This window comes from Stegodyphus dumicola, chromosome X1 (assembly GCF_044657685.1).
Source record: "Stegodyphus dumicola isolate Sdum_Otavi_A_Nest chromosome X1, ASM4465768v1".
In the NCBI taxonomy this organism is placed as follows: domain Eukaryota; kingdom Metazoa; phylum Arthropoda; class Arachnida; order Araneae; family Eresidae; genus Stegodyphus; species Stegodyphus dumicola.
Window position 1 is genome coordinate 62,139,001 of NC_140780.1, and position 26,746 is coordinate 62,165,746.

At 33.7% G+C, this 26,746-nt stretch overlaps 1 protein-coding gene across 14 annotated transcripts in view; it reads right to left on the bottom strand.

The window, feature by feature from the left end:
* Positions 1 to 20,228: 20,228 nt before the first annotated feature.
* The window catches only part of LOC118204857 (5-aminolevulinate synthase, erythroid-specific, mitochondrial-like), a 70,473-nt gene continuing 63,955 nt past the window's right edge, over positions 20,229 to 26,746 (bottom strand). For 12 of the 14 annotated variants that reach the window (XM_085808083.1, XM_085808087.1, XM_085808086.1 and 9 more), the window contains 2 exons: positions 25,527 to 25,751; positions 20,229 to 20,421 (listed from right to left, as the gene is read on the bottom strand). In XM_085808083.1, the coding sequence (XP_085664209.1) occupies positions 20,305 to 20,421; positions 25,527 to 25,751 (342 nt within the window). In that variant the 3' untranslated portion in view covers positions 20,229 to 20,304. The remainder of the gene's footprint in view (positions 20,422 to 25,526; positions 25,752 to 26,746) is intronic. The other 2 variants (XM_085808085.1, XM_035377153.2) reach the window with 1 other exon arrangement.

Consider the following 26,746-nt stretch of genomic DNA (forward strand, 5'->3'; position numbering starts at 1 on the left):
TTAAGCTCCCGCCAGCGGCTTTTTCTTTTGGCGTGAGATCTAATATTATTGATTGCATATGGAAAAATTGCGGACATATAGCATCATTGTGAATAGTGGTGAAATTATTAAGAGTATAGCGTAGCTAGTGCTTGTTTAAGTTATTCGTAAGTGCCATGCTTTTAATGAAAATGGACTTGGAAATACTTTTTTACAGTTGTAAAAGATAAATCAGTGTGCCTCATGTAGTAAAAATATATTAGTATATGTAGTCAAAAATAATTACGGCAGCACCATATGTGGTGAAAATATTAATTGAGAAAAGCTATATGTAGTGAAAATATTTGTAGCAGTAAAAATATTTATATTTTTTAATTTCTTATGTAATTATCAGCGATGAAATTACAACAATGATTAAGAGTACATCACGTTGTTTCCGCAATTACCCGAATGACAGGGATAAAATATGTGACCCACAGAGGACAGCAAAATAAAGTACTTACCCCAAAGTATGACAACTGTATGTTACCAAATCAATTATATTTTATTCTTCATCTTTGATATTGAATTAAGTATTAATATAAATAAAGACGAATAAATTTGAACATCAAGCACGAGTGATGCGCATCACCATAACGTTATAAATAACGTTGCACTCAGAATAAAGTCAATCTTTCTTGATCCACTCGAAACAAAGTCTTGGTGTAAAAGGAACAATCAAAATTTGATGGAAGTCATTAAGCATACTTGATCAATCCTGGTATTTCTGCATTTTCTTCTTTAAATCAGGAAGTTTGAAATCTCACAAACACGTGCGCGCGAAGAGTTCTGGAAAGGAGGAAGAAGCTCAAAAAAATTATTTTCTGCAATGATGTACAGGAAACAGGAGTAATTATTTTCTTGAATCTTCATGTAAAATCTCACTAAAAGGATTTTCATCTATGGCAGACAGCATTGAAGGAACAGCAAAAAGCAGCAGGAAAAAAAAATGGCACATCATCATATTGGCCAGGGAGAGGACAGACCGAAGCCCGTCCTACACCCCCGAACGCCAGCAGCAGAAGAGGAAAAAAAACCGGTCCAACAACTGCCACCAAAGGCTTGGCCCGTATCCAAATTATTGCGCCAAACACACCCACCCATTATCAGTTTCCTGGGGGGTTGGGTGCTCCTTCCATTATTGATCTGGCCTTATTTAAAAATATCCCAGTAGATTATTCGATCGAAGTGATTCCGGAATTGTCCTCTGACCATTATCCGGTTCACCTCACCCTTAAAACATCCAAAATTAACCAAAATTTACCGGCGCAAGTCTCCACAAATTGGGACAACTTTCGGTATGTCTTGGAAAATGGTATTCTCCCCCCTATCAAAATTCACGATAATCAGGAGGTTGATTTTGCCATTGACAGGCTCAACCAAACCCTAGGAAGCGCATTTACGGCTGCTTCCAAACCCAAATTCAGGCAAAATTATTATAAATTACCTGATCACATTAAAGATAAAATCAAAATTAAAAACCGCCTTCGCAGAGACTGGCAAAATACACGTTCGGAAAATTTTCGAGTGCAATTGCGAAGGATCCAGAATGAGATCAAGTCTGACATTAAGAAATACACAGACGAAAAATACGCAAACTATCTTAAGTCCTTAAAGACTTCCGATAATAGCCTCTGGGTTGCTAGCGCACGGCTTCGCAAACCAAAACACGACATTCCCCCCCTAATGGGCACGGTCAATGACCGGATGGCATTAACAGACACCGAAAAGGCTGAACGCATAGCAGACAGCCTTCAAACACAATTTTCACCTAACACTGGACTCATGTTCGATTCCTGTGCAGAGCACACGCATGAAGTCCAACACCAAGTTGAAGAATTTCTCTCCTCAGATACAAACTCTGAGGATCCCATCACCACAACAATGACTGAGATTTCTGCTTTGATCAAAAATCTCACCCCTGCAAAAGCACCCGGCCTGGATAGGATTTCTAATCGCATGATTAAAAATCTACCAGTTAAATTCATATTTTACCTAGCAGTTTTGATAAATTCAATGCTAAGGCTAAAATATTATCCCCATAGCTGGAAGAATGCATTAGTCATTCCTATTCTAAAACCTGGAATGGACCCAAAGGTCCCTCAAAATTATAGGCCGATCAGCCTTCTGTCTTCACTTAGTAAAATTTACGAAGCTATACTGCTTAGATACCTGAATGATTTCTGCCGAAACCGAAACATTATTATTCCTCAGCAATTCGGCTTTCGTGCTAAACACTCAACTCAGGCCCAGCTACTGAGAGTAGTTGAAATCATTCATACAGGATCTCGCAGTGGAAAGCCTACAGCTATTGTTTATTTAGACGTAGCAAAGGCTTTCGACAGATGTTGGCATATCGGAATTTTATTCAAGCTCATGCGACTTGAAATTTCGGCTAATTTTGTGCACATAATGCACTCTTACCTCACTAATCGTACCTTTTCTGTCAAAGTAAAATATTCTGTCTCTTCTCCTCGCCCTATCCTGGCGGGGGTGCCTCAGGGAGGAATTCTTAGCGCCACGCTCTTCAACTTGTATGTAAATGACATACCACAAGCACCAAGTGTCGATCTAGCACTCTATGCAGACGACACAGCCATCATTTCACAGCACTCAACATTACATGCCACTCTCAATCACCTACAGCTGTATTTAACAGACTTGGAGTCCTGGCTCATTACCTGGAAAATCAAAATTAATGTCGCAAAAAGTGCCGCCACAGTTTTCTTTTCCAGAAAGAGGAATGTCCATAATCAACTCCCTCCACTCAGATTATTTGAAGAAAATATACCCTGGGTGGAATCCTATAAATATCTGGGAGTTTATCTAGATGCGAAGCTGCTCTGGAATACCCACATCAATTACGCCATCTCAAAAGCAAGGAATACAAGAACCCAGCTGATGTCTCTCCTCAAAAGAACCAGCAACCTCTCCCTCAACAATAAGATCCTTTTATACAAGAGTACCATCCTACCGATCCTGACGTACGCAGCTGTCGTCTGGTCTACTGCTGCCAATAGCCATCTAAAGAAAATACAAGTATTCCAGAGCGTCACGCTTCGTATCCTGACAAATGCTCATTATTTCGTCCGTAATGAAGTGCTTCATAACGATCTCAAAATTCTACCCCTAGATGCCTTTTTCCGGCAAAATTCGGCTAAATTCTTTAATAGATTAACGCAGATCGAAAACCCAGTCTTGCATTCGCTTCCTGCTTATGATCCAGCTGAGCCCAGCTCAGCTAAGCGACCTAGGAGCGTTCTTGAGAGAACTTATAACATCTTTCCTAGGAAGCCGAAGCGGAGGTGTCTGCTTGACTAGGAATTCTTTCTAAAAATTTTTTAAATTAACAAGCACTTCACGGGCCTAACCCGACGACCCTTAATTAATTCCATACTTCCACATGCCCGCCGGACCTAATCCGGCCTCGTTTCTCGGTTTTATATCCGTGCTGCTATAGGTAACATGCCCCTCCACTTGCCAGGACCTCATCTTTTCATAAAACACGGCCCAGACAATCTTAAATCAGACTTGCAATAGTTTTAACGTTTCTCTATTATTCTATCACCTAACTTAATTATTCAACTTAAACTGCCTAATTTTTCTTTTGAAGTTTAAATTAATATTCTAATCTTCTAAATCTAACTCCCTCACATGCTACTCAAAACACTTTATTAATGTATTTCTGTTCCAGCAATCTGCACAAGTACAAGCTTGCATATCTTCAAACATCAACAGCAATCAGGTATTTTTGGTCAATTCTGTCCCCATTTTTTATTTCTTTCCACTTTTTATTCCACCTCTCCTCTCCAACTTTTAACGTTTTTCTTTAATTCCCTTCCCTTTAACTATCCTAAAACTTCTCCGTCTTTTCCACAGTTAACTTTCTCTCACGGTTCTTTCCGCTCCAAAAGTTGCTCCTATTGTACTCTCGCCACGGGCGGTAGGAGAACTTTTTCTACTCTTGAATCCTTTCCACCCCTTCTTTTCGTTCCACCTTCCCCTGCTCTGCTTCAGTCGTAAGACTCTCTCCCCCCCAGCCCATCCCCAAGGCATTAGCGATTACTGCGGTTTTCCGTATTACCTAATATACCTTTCCCGAGCCCTGGAAAATTATGATTCCCGGCTAATTGTCTTTCAATCTTTGCGATTCCATTAATGCAATGCATTCAGGAATCTGCCCTTATCCGTCACCTCTCTCTCTTTCAACCTAGTAAAACAGGTTGAAAGCAGAAAGAATTTATCGTCCATAGAATGGACTCCTTATTCACTTCCTTCCCCGTCAGCCCATAATGGTCTCCTTCATTACCCTTCAGCCAGTGCTTTGTCTTAATCACCTCAGTTTTCTCCTTAACGAAGTTGTGGAGGTAATTGCATTAAGTTGCAAAGGTACTCCGGAAAATATCGCCTTGGGCCTTGGGCCAAAGGCTTGGACGATACGATGACAATTCTTGAAGCGATATCGTCTGATGGTAGATGCCGGCTTGCTAGCACATTCCCTCCGGCCAAAGAAAAAGCACAGATCACCGCATGAACACTGCACTTCACTGATGCTGAGCACTGTATGATAAATTTCACCGAAACACAGTTCATTGCATGATAAATTTACTGACGCACAACACTCATTACATGTATGATCTGGTATAATAGTTAAATCAAATGAAAAATAGTCAAAAATTATTTTATCATAATTTCACTGTCTGGGATAAGTGCTACACATATGAAGTACAATCAAAAATTAATAACTAATACATATGATACAAGTTACTCATATAATTACAGCATACACTTTCATTACTATTTGTAGTCAAGTTACAATTTTCTCTTTGTAAATGGAAATTGTAAGCTAATGCCTATTTTTACATTCATACATTTTCACTGTTAAACACAACTCTGCATTAATGATCATTTTCTTGACAAGTTTCTAATTATACAGATTCTATAAATTCTTCTGGATGACATCAATTTGCCCTTGAAATTCTTAAATTCATCTAGACCAATTACTCTGCAATTTCATTTTTTTTTGAACACATTAATTTTCTTCTTCCTCTTTTTATTATTGTTATATATGTATATATATTTTACTACTCAAGCTTGTTTTAGTAGCACAATTTTCATGTCTAGCTCGTTACTTGTAATGATCACTACGTGTACTGCACACTTTTTTTTTTTTTTTTTTTTTTTGTAAATTCCATGACATTAGTCAACCCGGACCAGCCTGCAGCCAACCAAACGTGTGAGTGAAGGTGGCCAACCGACACCCACACTGATCAAGAAATCTCAAAAAAAAAATTCTTTTGTTGGAAATAAATCCACTAATTTCCTAACACTTACAAATGTGTGTATGTTTTCTATTTATTTATTTTTTCTAACTTAGTGAACAAGAAAAACAAGCTCGATGAAATAAATGTTCTTAATTAATCAAATTGAACCTTGGATCAACTCTTTTAAATAATTTGCTACAATGAATTTTTGTAGTTTTGTTGTCTTCGATGTTTTGAATTAAGTAGTTTTTATTTCGAAAAATTTTTATTATTTTGAAAGGTCCATTGAATTTTGGCTGAAAAGCATGAGGTGGTTGTAAAGCCTTTAAAAATACCTCATCTCCAATATTAAATTTTGGTGGTTCTCTGCCTTTAACGACTTTATTTTGAGACTGAAAATATTTTTCTTCGTTTTGTTTCACTAATTCTCTAGTTGCTTTAATGTGTTCTCTCTGACGTAACAAGTATTGTGAAGGATTATCTACCGTTGCCGGTTCATTATTTGTATCTAGAGGTGTATTGAGTTCTCGCCCAAAAAATAACTGTGCGGGAGTAAAACCTGTCACTATGTGTTTAGAATTGTTGTAATATAGTTTGAAAAAAGCTAATCTATCTGACCATTCGATTACCTTATTGGATAAAGAAGCTATGCTTTCTTTCATAGTCCGATGAACTCTTTCTATGATTCCATTAGACTGTGGATAATAAATGGAGCTTTTTCGGTGTTCAATATTGAGATCTTTTAGAAATTTTTCAAATTCAGCTGAACAAAAATTTGAAGCATTATCAGATAAAATTACTTTTGGAATACCAAATTTTGAAAAATAAAGATTCATACACCTTATTATTGTAGCAGATGTAATATTTGCCAGAGGAATAGCTTCTAAATATCTCGAATAATGATCAATAATAGTTAGAATGAAAAATTTGCCATCATGTGATCTGGGCAATTTACCCACAATGTCAATTGCTAACATTTCTCCAGGTGCTAAATCAGATTTTTTTATATTACTTGTAATTGTTTTACATGACCTTGGTTTATTCTCCAAACACTGTTGACATTTTTCACAAAAGTTTTTTGTATCTAAAAACATGCCCTTCCAGAAATACTTTTTCTTAATGAATTCATAAGTTTTACTAGTACCAAAATGCGGAGCATGAGCAATCTCTAAACAAGGTTTTACTAAAGAATTTTGGAAGTAGAATTTTATTTTCTAAATGCCTTGTCTTTAAATGATGCGCTCTAGGTCTTAATTTTATCATTACTACACCATTTGTTTTTATCAATAAAATATTTTCCACAAATATCAGCTTTATTATTGTTAATTTGGCTTAAGATATCCTTAATATTTTTGTCATTTCTTTGGTGATTAACTATGTTTTGGATGCTTAGCTGAGTATTATCTGAATGAAATAAGTTAATATTGTTTACACTATGAGATGCTTCAGGAACTCTAGAAAGAAAATCTGCAGGATTGGAAAAACCAGGTATATGTTTTAGAGAGTAATCAAAATCTTGTAAATACAACAACCATCTGGCAACAATGTCAGGCTGCTTATCCAGCTGCATATGAAAAGTGAGTGGTCTAGCATCAGTTAAAATAGTAAATTTTTTGCCATATAAATGTTCATAAAAATGCTTGACTGAAGAAAAAATAGCATAAAGCTCACGCCTGATCGATGGGTATCTAGACTCAGCAGGAGTGAGAAGTTTCGAATAAAATTCTACAGGAAAGAATTTATCATCAATCTTTTGTAACAGAATACCACACATAGCTACTTTAGATGCATCAGTGATCAAAAATATCTCATGATTATCATCAATGTTCCTTATAGTTGGTTTGTCCAACATTATTGATTGTAATTTATCAAAAGCATCTTGGCAATTTTGATTCCAAACAAAGGGAACATTTCTTTTAGTTAAGTGTACTATTGGCTGAGTGATCTCAGCAAAATTATGGATTAAATGTCTAAAATAGTTCATCATGCCAAGAAAAGCCTGAACTTGTTTTACATCCTTTGGAATAGGAAATCTTGTAACCTTTGAAATATTTTCTTCAGAAGGAGAAAAACCTGCTTGTGAAATATTGAAACCCAAATAAGTTATTTCAGATTTACAGAGCTGCACTTTAGCTGGATCTAGAGTTAAATTAAATGATTTTAATCTGTCAAACACTTTTTGAAGAGTTACTTTTAACTCATACTATCAGCTGCAATAATAATGTCGTCTAGAAAAAATTGAACATTACTACCTTTAATGTCATTTAAACATTTTGAAATTAATGTATGGAAATAAGAAGTGCTATTGCGAGCTCCAAAGGGAAGTCTACAAGGATGAAAATTACCCAGCTCGGTGCAAAATGCCAACTTTTCTTTATCAGAGGCCTGCAAATTGATCTGGAAAAAGGCTGATTTCAAATCCAATACACAATACAATTTCCTACCAGCAATGTTATGCAAAATCTCAGATATTTTTGGTAAACAAATTTTGTATGATTCTGTGATACAATTTAATAGACGATAATCTACAACCATACGAAATTTTGGTGCATTTTTATCTTCACCAGGTAAATTCTTTTTCCTAACAAATATTACAGGAAAACTATAACTTGAAGAAGAGGGTTCTATTATGCCTGCTTCTAATAATTTTGCAATTTCTTGTTGAGCATACTGTTTTGCAATTTTAGGAATAGGGTAAGGTCTAGTTTGAATTGGGAAATTGTGAAGAAGTTTAAATTCTGGTACAACTTTATCAGTAGATCCTAAAGTATTATATGATTTTGAAAACACAGCATAGTTATTCATTAGCAATTCTATCATTTCATTTTTTGCTTGTTCATTTAAATGATCTAGTTTAAAGTCTGATACATTTAATTCCTCTTTTCTAAGTTTAATTACTTCTTGCAGATTTAGTGTGTTGATTTGTAAAGTCTCATGATTTTTGGGACTAACAATATCCTCAAAGTGAAATGGCACAGCAGTTCCAATAACAGAATTCTTCCTAAGAATTAATTTCTCATTGGTGTTGTTTTCAACAATAGTTTGAATGTGGTTGTGACAATCAACTATATGTAAAGATTCATTGATATGGAACTTATTTTTTGATGGCTTTGGAGAAAGCAAAATTTCTTTAAATTGTTTTAAAGCTTCAGGAACAGCTAAAGAAATGATTTGAGATTGACCTGGCTGGACAGTTATATTAGAAACCATTCTTAATGAGATTAAATTACAATTTTTTCTTGTTACATTAACTGAGTTGCTTAATTTTTTATTGGGATAATTTTCTTCAAAGTCCAAATGAGTATTATCTACTATGAGTTTCTTATTTATGGAGTCTAACAAAATTTTGTTACTTTGAATGAAGTCATAACCTAGGATTATCTGATAAGTAGAATTCCAATTGTTTTGGGTGACATAAAATAAATTAGTGAACCATTTACATTGAATTTTGAATTTTAAATTAACTGCAGACATGTAAGGGATGCATGAATCTTCAATAGTTTTTATTCTTACCATCCGAGAAACAAATTTAACTTTAGTGAATTGTTTAATTTCCTCAATAACATCTGGTTGGACTAAAGATAAATTAGCACCAGTATCAAGAAGAGCTTCATAAGTCTGAGAACCAATTTTAAGTTTGATTATTGGCAGATAATTAGAATTTTCTGAGTTACAAGACATCAACAATTTGTTTGAGTTTCTATTATTACATCTTTTATTTTTTGCAAACTTGTGTTGGACATTATTGCTGTTACTTTGGATCTTTTTTGGATTATGATGTCTATACAGGTGTTCTTTATAACCCCAGTCTCTGCGGATTCTTGCAAGGGGTCTAAAATTTTTGTTGTAATATATCTGGCAAGAATCCTTAGCTAGTTTAAATGCTTATTCTGACCTTTTTTGTATTGACTATTATTTCTGTAAGGATGATAGTTCCTCCGCCAAGTGTTTCGAAATTGTCTGTGTCCCCTGAATGTGTTGTTTCTAAAATTATGCTGGTCTTGCCTAGGAAAATACCAACAATCTGTTGTTAAGTGTCTTTTGCTACATATATGACAAGATACACTATTAAAGTTGCTAGAATTTTGAGATGTAGAAGCATTGTGATTTATTCTTGTATAAGATGTGTTTATAGGCTTATTTTGAGAAAGTTGATTTACTTTATCTGTTAGCTCCTGAATAATCTTATTCTGTTCAAGTCTTTCTTTGAGAAGATTATTAATCTCTAAATTTTGCTCAACATTTATACTGTTCAAATATGTTTTCTCATCATTCAATGCATTTTCTATATTACTTGCCAATTCTACAGCCTTATCAAAGGAAGATGGACCCAATTTCTTAACTTCAATCCTAATGTCTGTTCTGAGGGCCTCAAGAAATTTAGTGAGCTTCATTTTCTCTTTTAATTTATGTAAACTAGAATCCTCAACCGAATCTTCATTTATGTATTTTGTCGCTGTTGTAGTAATCTCGTCAGCTAATTCCCTAACAGATTGGTTACACTTTTGAGAAATGTTTGAGAATTGCTGTAGAATGTCCTGAAAGGATTCAACTCGTGCAAATTTATTCTTTAATAATTTTTCTAAATTTTCAAATTTATTTTCCTTAGCCACTCTTGGATCATTAATTAGGAAATCTAGAGCTTTATCCCAACAGTTTATTTTCAGAATGATTATTTTCTTTTCCTCTGACCATTTTTCTAATTTAGCAACACTATTTATTTGATCAAGAAAGAAATTTACATTTTCAGATAAGTTGCCACTAAATGTGGGCAGAGCAGAAGCTAGAGAAGTTGCCATACCAATGTTAGATCTACCTTTAAGTTTTGACATGGATGAAGAAATATAGTTACTTATGTTGCATTACCTTACAATCTGCTATTTCTATTTTAATGTTATTGAGATCTACATTATTTTACACAAACACTTAGCACTCTCTCTGATAATGTACATATACATTTACCAAACATGCATATAAGAGTAGATAGCAACTTCAACCATGCATATATCAAATTAGTGATGCAATATAAGTACATTGATCATTAACACTTCTGGATTCTAATACTGCTGAACATTATTTTATCATTACATACCACAATCCAATGAAATTACTGAAATCAGCTTTTGATTCAAATATCTTAAAACTTTCTTTAAATATGCACATATATATAACAATACATATGAAATTGAATTTTTGAATTATCCAAAATAGAATTACTCTTTCATGGCATATTACCCATCATTTATCATAAATTTTCAACAATATAAATCATATGTGTAGCAAATATACTATAGGTCACACATTTTATTTGAATTCTCAACCTGAACTAAATGATTTTAAGTTATTTCTTTTGTCACGGCACCATATGTTGTAAAAAATATTATTGAGAATAGATATGCAGTGAAGCTGTAGCAGTCTTCAAAGAATATAACATTTCCCGTCATTTCATATCTAATCGTAAAAATTCCAATTACGAAGCAATGTCCGAATATGAAAGAAAACAAAATGCAGAAAGTCTTTGTAAAAAATTATCAGGATGACAAAATTTTTTCAAGAAGGTAAACAGTATTCAAGAAGCATGCAAGTTACATTGCAGCATTCAATATTGCTAAAAATAATAAGGCTCTCAGTGATGGAGAGTTAGTTAAACAATGCATACTCAAAGTTTGTGATGTTTTATGTCCATACAAGAAAAATAATTTTGAGACTGTAAGCTTAGCTCGAAAAACGGTGACTTCTAGAATCGAAGACATCGATAAAAATTTGACATCACAATTAAAGTCAAAGATTGGCCAGTTTAAATTTTGCTCCATAGCTATGGATGAAAGCACTGATATAAATGATACTGCTCAATTAGTATTACTTATAAGAGGTGTTGATTAAAACTTTGAAATTACGGAGGAACCAGCATGCATGCGTTCTTTAAAGGGAACTACAACGGGATGTGATGTTTTTCGTGAATTTCAGGAAGGGCTTTTAACTTTGCCTGCAACAAATATATGTAATATTACGACCGGTGGAGCACCAAATACGACAGGAAAAAAATCTGGATTTCTTGGACTCTTTAATCAAAACTATCCCGGGACCCATGTTGTTTTTCGACATTGTGTTGCACATCAAGATGCTTTGTGTAAATCTGCATTGAATATGAAACCCGTGCTTGATGCAGTCGAGAAGCTTGTAAATACTATTCGATCTCGTGGGCTTACTCACAGTATTACACGAAAATAAGTGGCTTAATGCAGAATGTGTTTTCGAGCGAGTTTGGCAGCTGGAAACGACATTGTGTCGTTTTTTCATGAAAAACAGTGTTCTGCGGATGCGAAATGTTAGAAGATACAGAATGGCTTTCGGACTGCATTTTTCACAGATCTTCGTTGTCATATGATCAACCTGAATTTCAAGATGCAAAGGAAAAATCAGTTCATCGACGATATCTGGGCCCATCTCAGAACTTTTAAACTAAAACGGAATCTGTTTGCTGGGCAGCTAGCTAAGAACGACTTGTCGAATCTCCCGAAGTTGAATTCAATACTTTCAGTAAAGGAAGAGAAGCTTGAGAATTATGAAGATGTCTTGAAAAAACTACATTTTGATTTCGAACACAGATTTCAAGATTTCAGTGCCATTCAAACAGAATTGGATATTTTTACTATGCCTTTCAACGTAAATTGTGAAGCAGTGAGGTCAGATTTGCAGCTTAAATTAATTGAGTTGCAATCAAACATTTCGGACAGTTGTTTCTAAATATGCCAAAGTTTTACGAATCATTATCGAAAGTAAGTTGGTACTTACGTATTATCGCAACCAGGTTGGCGCGATTTGTAAGTTTGAGTAAAAAAGTATGAATAGAAAGAAAATGTATATTTATTAATTACAGATAATTTTTAATACAGTTTTTTTATATTATTTTGTTTTAAAATATAAAACAGCAATTAAACCCTTCCGGTTTCGAATTTGAATAAGTTGCAGAATTATTTTTTCGGCGGAAATCTTTTGGCTATTGCTTTTAGCACTGATTGAAAACCGTCTTCGCCATTAACAGCTTGAGCTTGGCGCCATATAAATTCGATAAGGTATGAGTCAAGATGATGACGGCCTGTTCCTCTCTGTTTTTTGTTGCGCCATTTGGCTGAGCCCCACATGCGCTCTACATGTTGTGTGGGAACGCCCGTGTTGGGATCCACAAAGTTATATTTGTGATTAACAGTTCCATGCAGAAATCCAGCATTTTCGAACTCACTTGTATTGTATATCCTTTCCAGCAATCCGAATAAATGATGCTTCCTTCCTTGATATTTTCGCAAATTTTTTCCATGAGGGTAACGGCGCTTCTGTTAGGTACAGTAACCAAAAAAAGTTTCTTTCTTTTCTCGGAAAATTCCGCCGAAAACCCATTGCTGTGGTAGTACACGCCCCATAAAACGTAGGGTTGCCGTAAGTAGGGTCGCCAAATTTGGCGATTTATGCGAATTTTGGTCTGGTTGCGTTAATACGTAAGTACCAGTAAGGTTCCCAAATTTAATATATCACGCCCAGAAAATCAGTGCTATGTTTGCTTCCCCTTATATATGTGAACAAGTGTTTTCAACTATGAACATTAGAAAAAATTATTTCAGAAGTAGACTGACAGATGAGCATTTAGCCTCATTCCTTAGAATCAGTACATATCACTTCGAACCTCAATATAAGGAACTTTTAAAAATGAAATCGCAGTTTCATTCATCTCATTAACATGCTTAAATTGTAATGCTTGTATATAGTTTTTAAAATTTTAGAAATATTTATACTGGCCGCCAAACTTTTTTTTTTTTTTTTTTCAATTTTTGGCCCGCGACCGAAAATGTTTGCCCATCCCTGGCTTAAGTGCTAGACGAGTAAGCTGTCATAGAAATATTCCTTTTTTCTAAATAACTAAACAATTTTAAGCACGAATATTAAAACATTTTTCCTTTTAGCAATGAAAGCATCAGTAAGCTGTTCTAGCAACGAGGAGGTTAGCTCGAATGCTAGAAGGATTTCAAGTTAGTCAAATTCAAACATGTGTTTTTTCTTGCAAGATTACTGTTTACAATCAAAAAAACTACCCCAATTGTTTGCCATTATTGTTAAAATTTAAATTTTACAATAAAAATATATTCATGCTATTTCTCGATAAAATTTCATTAATAATCAGAAAACAGTTTTATAACAAAGATTTGGTTTGGAAGAATGTATCTTAAAATCTCTTGCTTATCGCACTGCATTAATAATTCCATTTCAAAGTTTTGTCGAAGGCTGATATACATATATATCGTAAAAATATTAACTCACTACATTAAAAAAAGCTCAAAGGAATTCGTTTACAGTGGAGATCTACCAATTTGGTACTTAATAAGGTACAGGAACTAGAGATTTTCAACAAGAGTTAAAAGCATTTGGCAACTCGGTGTATGGTGTGAATTAATGAGCATTATAACATGTATATTTAAGTATTTTCTGGGTATGAACTTAATTATGAGCTATGATGCAACATAAAGCTTTTAAGGTATGAAACAAATTCTCCCAGAATTTTAAAATATTTCAATGTTTTCCAGAACACCTGGTTTCCAAGGCAACATTTCTACAAGTTTTCGTTTTGCATACTACAATTAATATAGTCTTCATAGTCATTCGACGCGCAGTCCAAAATGGGACAAATTCAGGCAATAATAAAAGAAAGTCAAATTCATTTTTATTATAATGATTATGGTTCAATTTGCTTAAAAAAAACCCTCATCGTGTTAAACTTTAAAAAAAAATTACCTTCCTTTTTTTTTTTTTTTTTTTTTTTTGGTAATGCCATTCCCTTTTATCACTACACTAGAAATGCTAACTGCAACGAAATCAGCTGAAGATTATATTTCCCCAAAAGAAAAGGGGAAAGTTTTCCAGTAAACTTCTATCATGAGAACGGAAGTGGAAGTTGAGATTAGTTTTCAAGGCTATTTACTGATGAGAAAAGATAGCGAAAAAAATCACGGAGATAATAATTACCCTATCAAGCAGACAGAAATGAGTTGAATATACTGAATGTAAAATAAGATTTATTTAAAGTTAGGTGTATTTTTAAACGGTTGAAGAGGCATTTCTTTTTTTAAACAGAATTATGTGTGGATAATTTTATTACATCGTATGATCTTGAATCTCATATTTAACAAACATACATGGTGATTTACATCAAACATCCTACAATTTCGTTTTAATAGCTTAAACTATATATATATGCATATGTTTCTCTTTTTAAGCTGAAGAAAAAAAAAATTCGAATAACATTTTTAAAATGCATCGCCAAAAATTTTAGCAGTTTCGATATTTCTTTAACTTATTATAATAATTTTACAGTTATCAAATATTTTTACGCAATGTATCTGAAAATAGGTAAAGATAGCACAATACAGACAAAGAAAAAACGAAAACCTTTCGATGCATTCTTTTTCTAATATAAACGTTCATTTTACTTGCTTTGCACGTGACTCTGTCATTTCGTCTGTTACTTATTTAAAATTTTCACATTGTTCTATGTCTCAAAATTAGAAATTAAAGTTAATGACCTAAAACTGCAATAGTATATTACAGTACAAGTGAAAAAATAAACAGTTTCACTCACGCGTGTGTCGGATTTCCGCATGCTTGTGGGGTGTTACAAAATATTCGTAATATTATGGGGGTTCTGGGGTCGCGAAAAAAATCTCAGTGATTAAAAAGTGGTCGCGACTGAAAAAAGTTTAAGAAGCCCTGTTTTAATGAATGTAATGGAGTAGAATGAATTTTTTGAATATCTGCATAATTATATTCTGTTAAAAGACATTTTGATAACATTTTTAAGTAAACATTTATTAAAAATTTAATACTGATAATCAAAATTTTAAAATAGAATAATTTAAGTAAGCAATTTTTAAAATTAAAATTTTCAGTTTATCGTATTTTAATTTTACCTATGCACTCTTGTCCCGAGAGTTCATTCTACAACACTTTTTTCATAGGTTTTTCTTTAAGTTTGGGGAAACCTCCTTATTAAGAGTTTCATAACCGTATAGGCATCATGTCACAATAAAACTTCTTTGTGCAGCTTGTGAATAATACGTGATAACTATCTCTCATAACTTTTCTCTCATTATATAGGACTAATACCATAAAACACTTCAAATCAATAATAATATAATTACAATATCTGCATTCCTAAAACGCCAATAAAAGTCTTAAATTAATTTGAACAAATTGCTTCAAGGTTATTAGTTAAATCATTATAATTGAATGATGCTGGTTTGATATATGAAAACCATGCTAACGAATAATTCTGAAGAACTAAAACCAGCTGCAACTAAAAGAAAGTTTCTTATGATATGAGATAAGCATCGACCTTTCAGGGTTAAGCAATCAAGATAGTAGTACTTGTTTTTCTTTATTGGATCGGTAATCAAGTTCAAGTAACCGAAGTTCAAGTTAAAAATTCCATTTTCAGTGTTACCCCAGATTCTTTTTTTTTTTTTTTTTTTTTAAAGAGGCAACTACTGTCACTTTTGTCAAGAGAATAAAAATTGTAGGATTAATAAATTTTGCTAAACATCACTTATTTCAGAAAAGAAATTCCATCCTCGTATTAATAAGTTTTTGTAATATTTATTTACGTATAAAGAATTTGCGAATATTAATTATACACAGGGGAGAGAGGGAGAATTTATTAGAAAAAGGAAAATATTGCCCTTCTTAGTATATCAGATTAATCTTCCCTTTAATTTGATATGCTGAAAAGCTGTATAGCATAGCATGCATTAAAATAATGAATACTGTAGACCATTATGGTTCAACTGTTTACAGAATGCCAATTAAACATTAATATTGGAAAATGAGGGCCAGAGACATTAAAGAAAGAAAATGAATTTCATATAACTCACTAGTGTAATATATCACTTTATTTTATAATCGAGAAATCAATGAGATGATTAGCACTGCTCTTATGATACAAATTTATCAATGCACTGTAACTTCAGTAAAGCAAAGTCTCAGGCTTGGTTCCAGTGAAGCACTTATAGTGCGAATTCTCGCGCTTTCACATACATATATACTGCTAAACTGCGATAACATTTGCAAAGAGAATTTAAGCAGTTTGGGGCAACGCACTTTAGAAACCAATTTCTAGAAATTTTCAAGGCCATCACATTTTTCAGGTAGAATGGGTCTGCTTGAAGATCACAAATTTCCATTCATTCTCCATGCGGTTGTTTAAAGGCGTAAAGTTTGGATTTAGGGAGGAAAATCATGGTATCTGTCCTGAAATTCTTTCTTGATATCAATTATCATTTCATGAAGCATACTAAAATTTGCGTCATTTTTTTCGTCTGCTGTCAACTGCTGACAATATGGGAAGTGTAGTGTATTATTTTCCTTCAGTGCAATTTTCATTACATCAAAAATTTTACTGAAGCCATAACACTGTAGTCATTATATGTCCATAAAGCTGGGGAAAATTTTGTTTTCTGCCTTGTAGTTTTAGGTTTAAAGCATTTAGATGGGATTTTAAATCTGTCAGGAAGGCAAGATTCTTTTAAAATTGGGTTTCTTACAGTTTTTCTTGATATTGATGCCCAATGTTTTCTTTTTAGAGTAAAATAAGAATTTCATTCCTTATTCAAAAAACACCCGTTGCCAGACAATTTCATCGCTTAGCCAGCGAACTTCAGTACAATAAAATGTCACCATATTCAGCTTCCAAATTATTCAGAAATGCAATAAATGCTCTATGTCTCTGCAGTTTATTGCCTTCCATTATTAAATTTTCAGAATTTGCAACAATTTTCGTTGTCTCACTTAGCCTTATAATTTTTCCGAAATGAGCCTTCTTGTGGATAATGCAATGAGAAAACAAACAATGCATGCTTTTTCCTTTACACAGTCCTACTAACCCAGTTCTATGACCAACCATTGCTGTAGTTACATCTGTTGTAACACAGGGCATTTTCTAAAATCTCCATATTTAGAAATCAAATTATCCAGTGCTTTGAATATGTCAATACATTTTGTGCTGGTTTCCAATTATTTTAATTCCAACAGTTCTTCATGAATTTCCAATTATTTATATATTGTTCTGACAAAATAAGGAGCTAGCTGATGTCAGCTGTATATGTGCTCTCATTTAGAGCTAAAGAGTAAAATCCACATTTTTCCAAAATGCCCTTGAGAGTACTTGAAACTTCACTACCCATTTCATTAATTCATTTGCTTACTGTCTGATGAGACAAGAACACTGTTTCAAATTTTTAGCCATCTTATCTCAAAATCAAATGCAACTCTTACTGAAAATCTTCTAACGAGCTTGCAGTACCGTGTATTCTTAGCTAGCATAAAATGTAGGCGACGTTGTAGGACTGTTTATTGAGCTATCACTAAGTCTTTTAAAATGCTACAAAATCAGGAGAAGAGTGTATAGAATTCTTTATTAACTCAAATAAAGTTTAACAGTCAGTACCTATTCGTGCTTACAGAAGTCAACACTTTTGGCTTATATCAAAAGGTAAGGAATAACATGATGCAGTTAAGTACAGCCTAACGGTTTCACAGTTTAACTATCGCGCAAGCTGACTCTAACCGAAGTCGGCGTAAACAAGCCGAATGGCAAGAATAACTCAACGCCGCAGAATTTTAATCGTTGCAAAAGCAAAGGAGCAACGTGGTCTTCGAGCAGGCAGAACACGCTCTGATTTCACCCTCAAAAACATTCCTTTAAATACTTCCTACCTAACTTGAATATCACGGGGGCTGGAAATTTGCCTTATGGCAGGGAAATGAAAAAAAGTTTTTGAAAGTTTTTAATAGGAAAAATGTATTTAAAATAACTGGTTAGGCAATTGAATGGTACTCTACAAGTTCTTCATCTCTAAAAGAGTTTTTACTTGTAAAGTCACTAGTTTTTTTCCCTTTTTTTAGGGGGGGGGGAGCAGGAGTCATGAAAAATGAGCAGTGCCCTCCACTGGACCTTTCGAATACGCGTCGAGTATGCTTCCAATTACAACACAAAGGTATGCGGAAAGAAGAGAGAAAATGTATTTTATATACTCCCGCTTTTAAAGGGTGACTGGGGATGGGGGAACCCAACTGCCAAATCCTGGTGGTGAGGAATTATTGTCTACCACTTTTTATAGTTCGAACTCCACTGTAGAATTTTTTAGAATTTTCCGATGCAAGGAAATTGAAGAAATTCGCAATGCGATTGCCAGGACTCGAAACTAGGCCTCTCAAATACGGGCCGAGTGTACTACCGTTACAACATTAAGGACTGCAGGAAGGAGGGAGAAAATACCTTATATACTTTTAGCTATCTCTAAATATACCTCATAAGATACCTTCAAGCCAGCAGTATTTGATGATTGTTGAAAGATAGTCTTTTGTACGCTTAATTTCAGCTTCAAATCATTAGACACATAGCTCCTGGCACTTCCCTGATATTGGTCGTATTTTCATTTATACAAGGTGGTATGGTGTCTAATCACATTACACGCCTTCGAAACACTTACTTCTTGAGGACAGACTGCAGTTTTTCATTTTGTTCAACAATAACGTAACTTTCCTGCCAGCAGAGTCGTAGCTAGGGTTTTCAGAGCCAAGGGACAACTGAAGATTTCGCGCCCCCTACTGCTTGCCAAGGATGGAAAACATTTAATTCTAAAATGTCGTAACATCAGTTTGGCGCCCCTTGGATTCTGCGCCCGGGAACAGATGCCTCCCTCTAGCTACGCCCCTGCCTGCCAATTAGACTAAAACTATCGTTTCTCATCTTCAGCAAGCCGTTTCTTTAATCCCTCCATTTTAGGTAATACTGAATGAAAGTGAAAAACGAAGCATGCACGCGACGGATTATAACGGTCGAGGAGTGAAGTTTATTCTCGAGGTAGCCGTTTTTTAGGAGAAATGAACGCTGTAAAGTGCTACCATCTGACAGGCAGCGTTGCAAATGGCAGCGGTTTCTCGTTAAATGCGCTTAGATGTATGCTCTGCAGTTCAGCAGGAAGAAAATAATGTTTAGTATTGGTCACTTTGTCCAGAATTGTTGTTAACAACTCTACTGAGGGCATTCCTTGAATTTTACTGAACAGCACCAGTTAGTTCTCATCCGTTTCTCAGGTTTTGTACTGTTTATTCTTATTTAAAGCAGTAAAAAAGGTATAGAATTATTTCCAAATACTTAATTAATACTTTTTTATATAGTAAGAAGGGCAAGGATCCTCAACATACCACCGTCCAGCTGCTTAGAGTTAAAAATCTCTCATTCAAAATAGTGCTGAGAAATTTTCCCAGATACTTAATACTTAATATTTAATACTTTTTTATATAGTAAGAAGGGAAAGGATCCTCAGCATACCACCGTCCAGCTGCTTAGAGTTAAAAATCTCTCATTCAAAATAGTGCTGAGAGAAACTCATTTCACGGGAAAGAGTCTTATATCGTCGCGTTTTGCGTCATGACTTCCCCAAAACTGGCCAAAACTCGTTCGTTACCTCCTCTGCCAAAAACTCTGTTCTTATATGCATTAAATAATTTGATGGAACCTATGAAATTAAAAATGACAGTAAAGATAAAAATTATAAGATAATGGGTTAATAAAACACAAAACCCTACATTTTATAACAACTGCAGCATTGTTTAAATTGAGAAATATTCTCGATTTTGAATTTTTTCGAATTATCCGTTATATTTAAAAGTGAATTCCGTTATATTTATGAGTGAAGAGGCATCCAAAATATAGTTTTCAGGGATCTGAAGGTGCAGTTTAAAAAAGGTGGTAAAACAAGAAAAAAAGAAAGAAAGAAATGTAATAGTTCCCCTCCCTTTCTTTCTTTCATTTTACTTTTTTTTAAACTGCATGAGTACAAATTTTGTAAAATAAAGACAGAACAAGTTGAGATTGATAGAATAAATTACACGTGTTGCTAAAAAATAAAATACTTTTATTTAATATCAGTAACGTAAATGCATTTAGTACGCCGAAATGTTTGGTAAATGTCTCTTATGCAACAGAAACTTGAGGACGCTGAGGACATCCGTTCATACCTCCACAAGGAGGTAATATTCTTGATTCCAGATATTCAAAGTGTAGAGGTTTCTTGCAAAATTCACATTCCTGCTGTAAGGAAAATTTACATTTTTAATACATTCTAAATTAACTCTTCTTTTTTAGCTTTAAAAAGAGAAGGGAAATTAAAGCATAAAGAAGTGGGTACAAATGAAAAAAAAAAGTTTAGTTTTTTAAAAAACTTTTTGGATTTCCAAATACAGTGGAACGCCGTTTATACGTCTTTAATATTTATACATCATTTCATCTTGGTCATGATACAGTCATATTTATTTTCATAGTAAAATATTTTCCTTATACGTCCCATAACTTCGGTAATACATCGTTTTTGCTTGACTTACTGCGCTGGTTTTACATATCACAGTCCTATCTTAAGGTATTTTTCCCAGAAATAGGGACAGGAGAAGGAAACAAAGGCATGAGACATTTCAGACAGGTACAAGAATTTAAAATCCGTTCATGAACATAGGGAATATTTGGAAGTTAAAAAATATATGTTTTTTTCTTTCTGATATATATGATGATTCTCAGATATAGATTTCGGTGTTAAATAAATTAGGTAGAGCAGAATTAACCGATATAAAATGTCACGAAAGTGAAATTCAGAATAAAAGATAAAATTAAAGTCTTATAAAGATAAAAAAGATCTTCGTTAATAGATAAAATTCAAATTTTAAAAGAATTTGATAAGAATACTGGTTTGATGAAAGCTGAGTAAGCAAAGAAACCGGTTATTCTCTGTGATAACACTAAAAACGGTTGTTTATGATAGAAAAAATGTTGAAGAACAAGCAGAAATTTGTGGACAGTCCACTTCAAAGAAATTACGTGTTCAAGATGAAAAGTATCTTGAGGTCGAAACCATTTTGCAAAAATTTTTTATTCAGTGTCTCCAGTGAACAGACCTATGTTAATCGAGAATTCAGGTAATTAATTTCAGGTAAAAGAAACAGCATTTCTATTGAATGTGAAGAAAGCTTGCTTTTAACCTGGATGGCTGCATAAACTGCGGCTTGGAATCTCATGTCATATAATAAAGATTTGGGGAAGTTGAATCCATTGAAAATATCGAAGATGCTTTGAGTGAAGAAGAAAAATACCGTGAAGAACATTTCACGCGTACTCACTATAGACAAAATGATGAAAGATATATAGTTTAGTTACCCATTAGGGAAGGTCTGAGAAAAGATTGCATCAAGTGTGGAATCGACTAGAAAGCGATTCGAATATGGAAACATTATATAAGAATTTTATCAAGGAATATAAAGATCCAAATCACATGGAAGAAGTTCAAAAAATTGAAACATCGACTTGCAATTATCTTAGTCATCATGGAGTTTATCGGCTAGAGAAAAACCTCTACCAAGCTTCGCGTTGTGTTTAATGCATCAGCGGTTACTAGCAATGGAAAATCGCTAAATTCAATATTAATGAAAGGACCTCAAGAAGATTTATTTTCTATTATTATTTGATTTCGAAAGTACAACTATGCATTAGAAGCTGGTGTTCAGAAGATGTACAGACAAATACTTATTGAACTATCTCAACAAACCTGCAGTTGATCTTGTGGAAAGAATCAGTTGGTAGTCCTGTGCAAACTTATCGTCTAAGGACTGTAACATACGGAACAGAAAGTGCACCATTCCTCGCAACAAGGGTGCTGAAGCAGTTAGCAATGGATGACGCGACTGAATTTCCTCATGCCTCAAGACCCATACTGAAGGACTGTTACGTGGCGGACATTATCACTGGAGCTAATACGCTGCAATAAGCCAAGGAGTTGCAGACACAGTTAGCCTGTCTTCTAGAACGTGATGGAATGCAGTTACACAAATGTTGTTCAAATAATACAGAATTATTGTAGAAAGTGCAACTCAGGATTACTCCTTTCAAATTACGGATAAGCCTCAGATTACAAAGGCCTTAGGAATGTCATGGAATACGTCTACAGACTGTTTTTCTTACGATTTAAAGATACTTGACATTGAAAAAACAGGAACGAAAAGAAATGTTTTATCAACAATAGGTCTCCTCTTTGATCCGTTAGGTTTAATTGGACCTGTTACGACAAAAGCTAAAATATTTCTACAAAACCTTTGGTTCTAAAAATAAATTGGGATACATCTCTTCCTAAAAATTACTTTGAAGAATGGAAGGCATTTTGCATAGTCTAAAAATAGTCAACGATTATCTCATCCCTAGATTTGTTCTAACCAATGGATTACAGCAAGTAGAAATTATAGGATTCTGTGATGCTAGTCAGAAAGCCTGTGGTGCTGCAATTTATGTGAAATGTATGTCATCTTCTAATGAATGTTCATCAAGACTTCTGTGTAGCAACTCTCGCGTGCCACCTCTGAAATCAATTATCATTCCTCGTTTGGAACTCTTGGTAAAACTAATGAAAAGAATATTAGAGGCCATTCAAATACCTATAGTCAAGGTGTATTATTTCAATGATTAGTCAATAGTGTTATCATGGATTAAGAAGGAAACTTATCAACTAAGAACATTTGTTGCTAATAGGGTGTCTGTTATTCGCAGCATGACTGATGTTCATGAGCGGTATCAAGTTAGCACTCATAATAATCCAGCAGATTTGATATCACGTGGAGCTGAACCTAAAGATCTTCTTCATAATGATTTATGGTGGTATGAACCAACTTTCTTGACTAAGGAGAGGTTTTTGACTAATCTTTGTAAAGTAATTTCATCTGATATGGCTGATGTGGAATACGTGAAAGAACTCAAACTTAAGGATAATGACTTTGTTAAAATAAATGTGAACTCTAATTCGCTTGTTTTAGATCAAATTCTTAACATTAGTAATAATTATATTCGTATTATTCGTGTGTTAAGTTTTGTTTACAGATTTATAGCCAATTGTAAAGAAAAAAAAATTAAAAGGTCTTCTAACTGTTAAAGAATTGGACGACGCTGAGAAAATCATGATCAGGCATGTACAGTTACAACATTTTAGCAAGTATATTCTATCCTTAAAAAATATGGATTGTGTTTCTTTCGAAAGTTAGTTAAAATTTTTATGCCCATTTCTAGATAGTGATTCTCTTCTGAGAGTAGGAGGCAGACTTGTCGCAAGCACTATTGCATCAGGTTCGTAGTAAATTTTGGGGTATTAATGGTCGAGATATATCTCGAAAGGTTGTACATGAATGTGTAACATGTTTTAAGGTTAAACTAATTGTATGTGAGCAACTTATGGGAAATTTACCTGGTGAAAGAGTTAACCCAGGGTTTGTATTTAATACTTGTGGACTCGATTTTTCTGGTCCATTCCTCATCAAGTATAAAAATCAGAGAAAGGTTAATTATGCAAAAGTGTACGTTGCTATATTCATATGTTTAGCTACTAAAGCGGTACATTTAAAGGTAGTAACTGATTTAACTACAGATTCATTACTTGCTACTATTAAAAGATTTATTGCTATACGTGGAAAATGTAATACCATAATGTCAGATAACGGTACTAATATGGTTGGTGCAAAATCAGAACTGAAAAAAATTGCATAGTTTAGTACTTAAATCTAATTCTGACATAGCAGATTTTTTAACATCTGAAGATATAAATTGGAAACTAATTCTACCTAGAGCACCAAATTTTGGGGGTTTATGAGAAGCAGGTATTAAGTCATTTAAATATCATCTTCAGCGTACAATCGGCAGTTATAAATTGACTTTAGAAGAATTTTGGACTGTTGACACACAGATTGAAGGTATCCTCAATTCTAGTCCAATTTTACCTTTATCAACAGATGCATATAACTTTGAAGCCTTAACGCCGGGTCATTTTTTAATTGGACGTTCCATTACTTCATATCCTGAACCGGATTTGTCTTATCTTACAGATAATAGACTTTCTAAATGGCAGATTATTAGCAAGTTGATTCAAGTTATTTGGAAACGTTGGCAAACTGATTAATTTAAATTATTTCCAACAACGCACCAAATGGTTTATTAATAAAGAAAATTTAAAGGCAGGTATGTTAGTTGTGTTAAAGGAAGATAATCTTCCCCCATTTAAATGGTCTTTATCTAGAATTCTAGAATTTTTACCTGGTAAAGATTGTAAGGCCAGAGTTGTTAAAGTAAAAACATTAAATGGTGTGTATATTCGATGTATTAGTAAAAGTTGTTTATTACCTACTCAAGATAATAATGCTTAGCTTACATTATTGTGTTCTTATTGGAAATTGTGCTTTATATTAAAATAGAACTGTTTAAGAATAAGTTCGATTGTAGCATAGTGAATGTTAATGTTCTTAAAATGTTTATATTATTTTATATTATATTCATGATAAATTACCTATTAACTTTCATATTTGTACTGTAGAATTATTTATTCTTTAAATGTTAAATTGTATGTTTGTCTGTAATTTACATGCTGAAATTTGGAATTTCAACGGGCGGCGGCATGGTAAGTTAAAATACAGTGCCAGCTATTGGATAGGGAGAGAAACTCTCACTTGGCCATCTGGATTCGGCTAAGCAACACGCCAGAGCATGTATTAGAACTGAATGTAGTTAATTACTGTCAATAAATTAGTTAGTTCTTTTGCTATGCAGTCCACTTATTAGTTTAGAATCATAGTACAATTAGTGTCAGAATTGTGAAGCTAATATATCGATAATTTACGATGTGAAGCATATAGATATATATATATGCTTCATATCGTAAATTAAAATTTCGTTCATACATCTTTTTCATTTATACATCGTTTGTGAATAATCCCTTAAAATACGTATAAACGGTGCTCCACCGTATCAGTTTCTTAAGTATTTGTGAATATACAATATTAATAAAAGAAGTGGTGAAAATTTTGGGATTAGTAAAACACATAATTTGAAATGTTGCTCTTTCAAAATTCAATTTTTATGAAATGTTTTATAAATTCTTATTATATGTACAGTATGAGCACTTTTAATTATTGGCATTTTCAAAGAACAAATTGAAAGAATAAAATTTTGAAGTTAAATCCCTAATTTTAAGTTTCAACTTTTATACATCAACTGATAAAAATTTCAGCAGTCGTAAAAATATTTAATTCATTTCAAAATGAAAACCATACATTAGAAAATATTATAAAATAAGTAATCCATTTTAAACGAAAATAAAAAAAGATTGACCATAATCTTACTTTGCTGCAGAAATCATGCTGTAACGTCAATCCTACGCTTTGCCAAACTTCAACAAGGCATTTCACAAACTCATCCATAAGCTTTTTTTTATGGAAAGGTGTTGGAGCTATCCTCAGTTTTTCTTCTCCAAAGGGAACTGTGGGGTAATTAATGGCCTGAACGTAATGTCCATACCTTTCGATTAGTTCGTTGCTCACTTTAGTTGAAAACCACGGATTACCTACCTGTAAAATATGCGAGAAACTATAAAATTTACCCGACAATAAACATTTATATTTTATATCAAAACTTTACGAACAGAAGACTACATTTCATAAGAAATTTTCACCCGCAGGTAAAATAATCAAATCAAAATATTGTAAGGATCTTAAGTTTCACTAACGTTTATTTTATTTTAGAACTTTACTATTTTTTATTTTCCACTTCCGACCAGAATAAATGCGTTAACTTGTTTATGCAAATTATACTTGGTAATGCTTAAGTATTTAAATTGTGGCTTTTTCCCAAGAGCAGAGTTAGATGGAGAGAAAGTGAGCTGCCTTGCCACTGCATTTCACGCTAGCTTGCCATCAGTTGCTGTCTGCCTTTAAGGCCAGAGGTTTTATTCCTCTCGAAAGCTAAAGACGTATCCGCAGTTTGCGTACTACATACGTAACAATTGAAAAGGTCAATCTTAGTGTTAATCATTTGTGTAAAGTATTCAAAGTTAGCTCTTATTTAAATTTTAGTTAGTCAGTAGGTCTCATATTTTTTACGTTCAGACCACAAGTTGTTGGTCTTTGTATCCCGAAGTGCGGGAGCGCCTGTAATATCGTGGAAAATAAAGGGTACTTTACCCCTTCTCGTCTTGTCATCCTCCATAGGACATAGTTTATAGTCAAACTCACTGTCTAGTCAGGACACGTTATGCTCGCCAAACAGATTAGAAGGAACAGTAGTCCTGATAATATAAATAATTATTCAATGAGCTACACAAAATTTGAATTAATGGGTTGAAATGCATAATAAACTTAAAATTAATTATGCATTACACAGATCAAAACAACTGAAGAATCAATGCAGGCTTTCATCTTTTTCATCTTATAGTTTATGAAAGTGTTATATGATATTGCAGAGACATTAGGTATATTTTTGGAAGCAGGAAAGATAAAAAATAGCAACCGCCTTCGCCGGGAATCGAACCACGGACCTCTGGAATACCAGCCCAGCGTGCAGAACC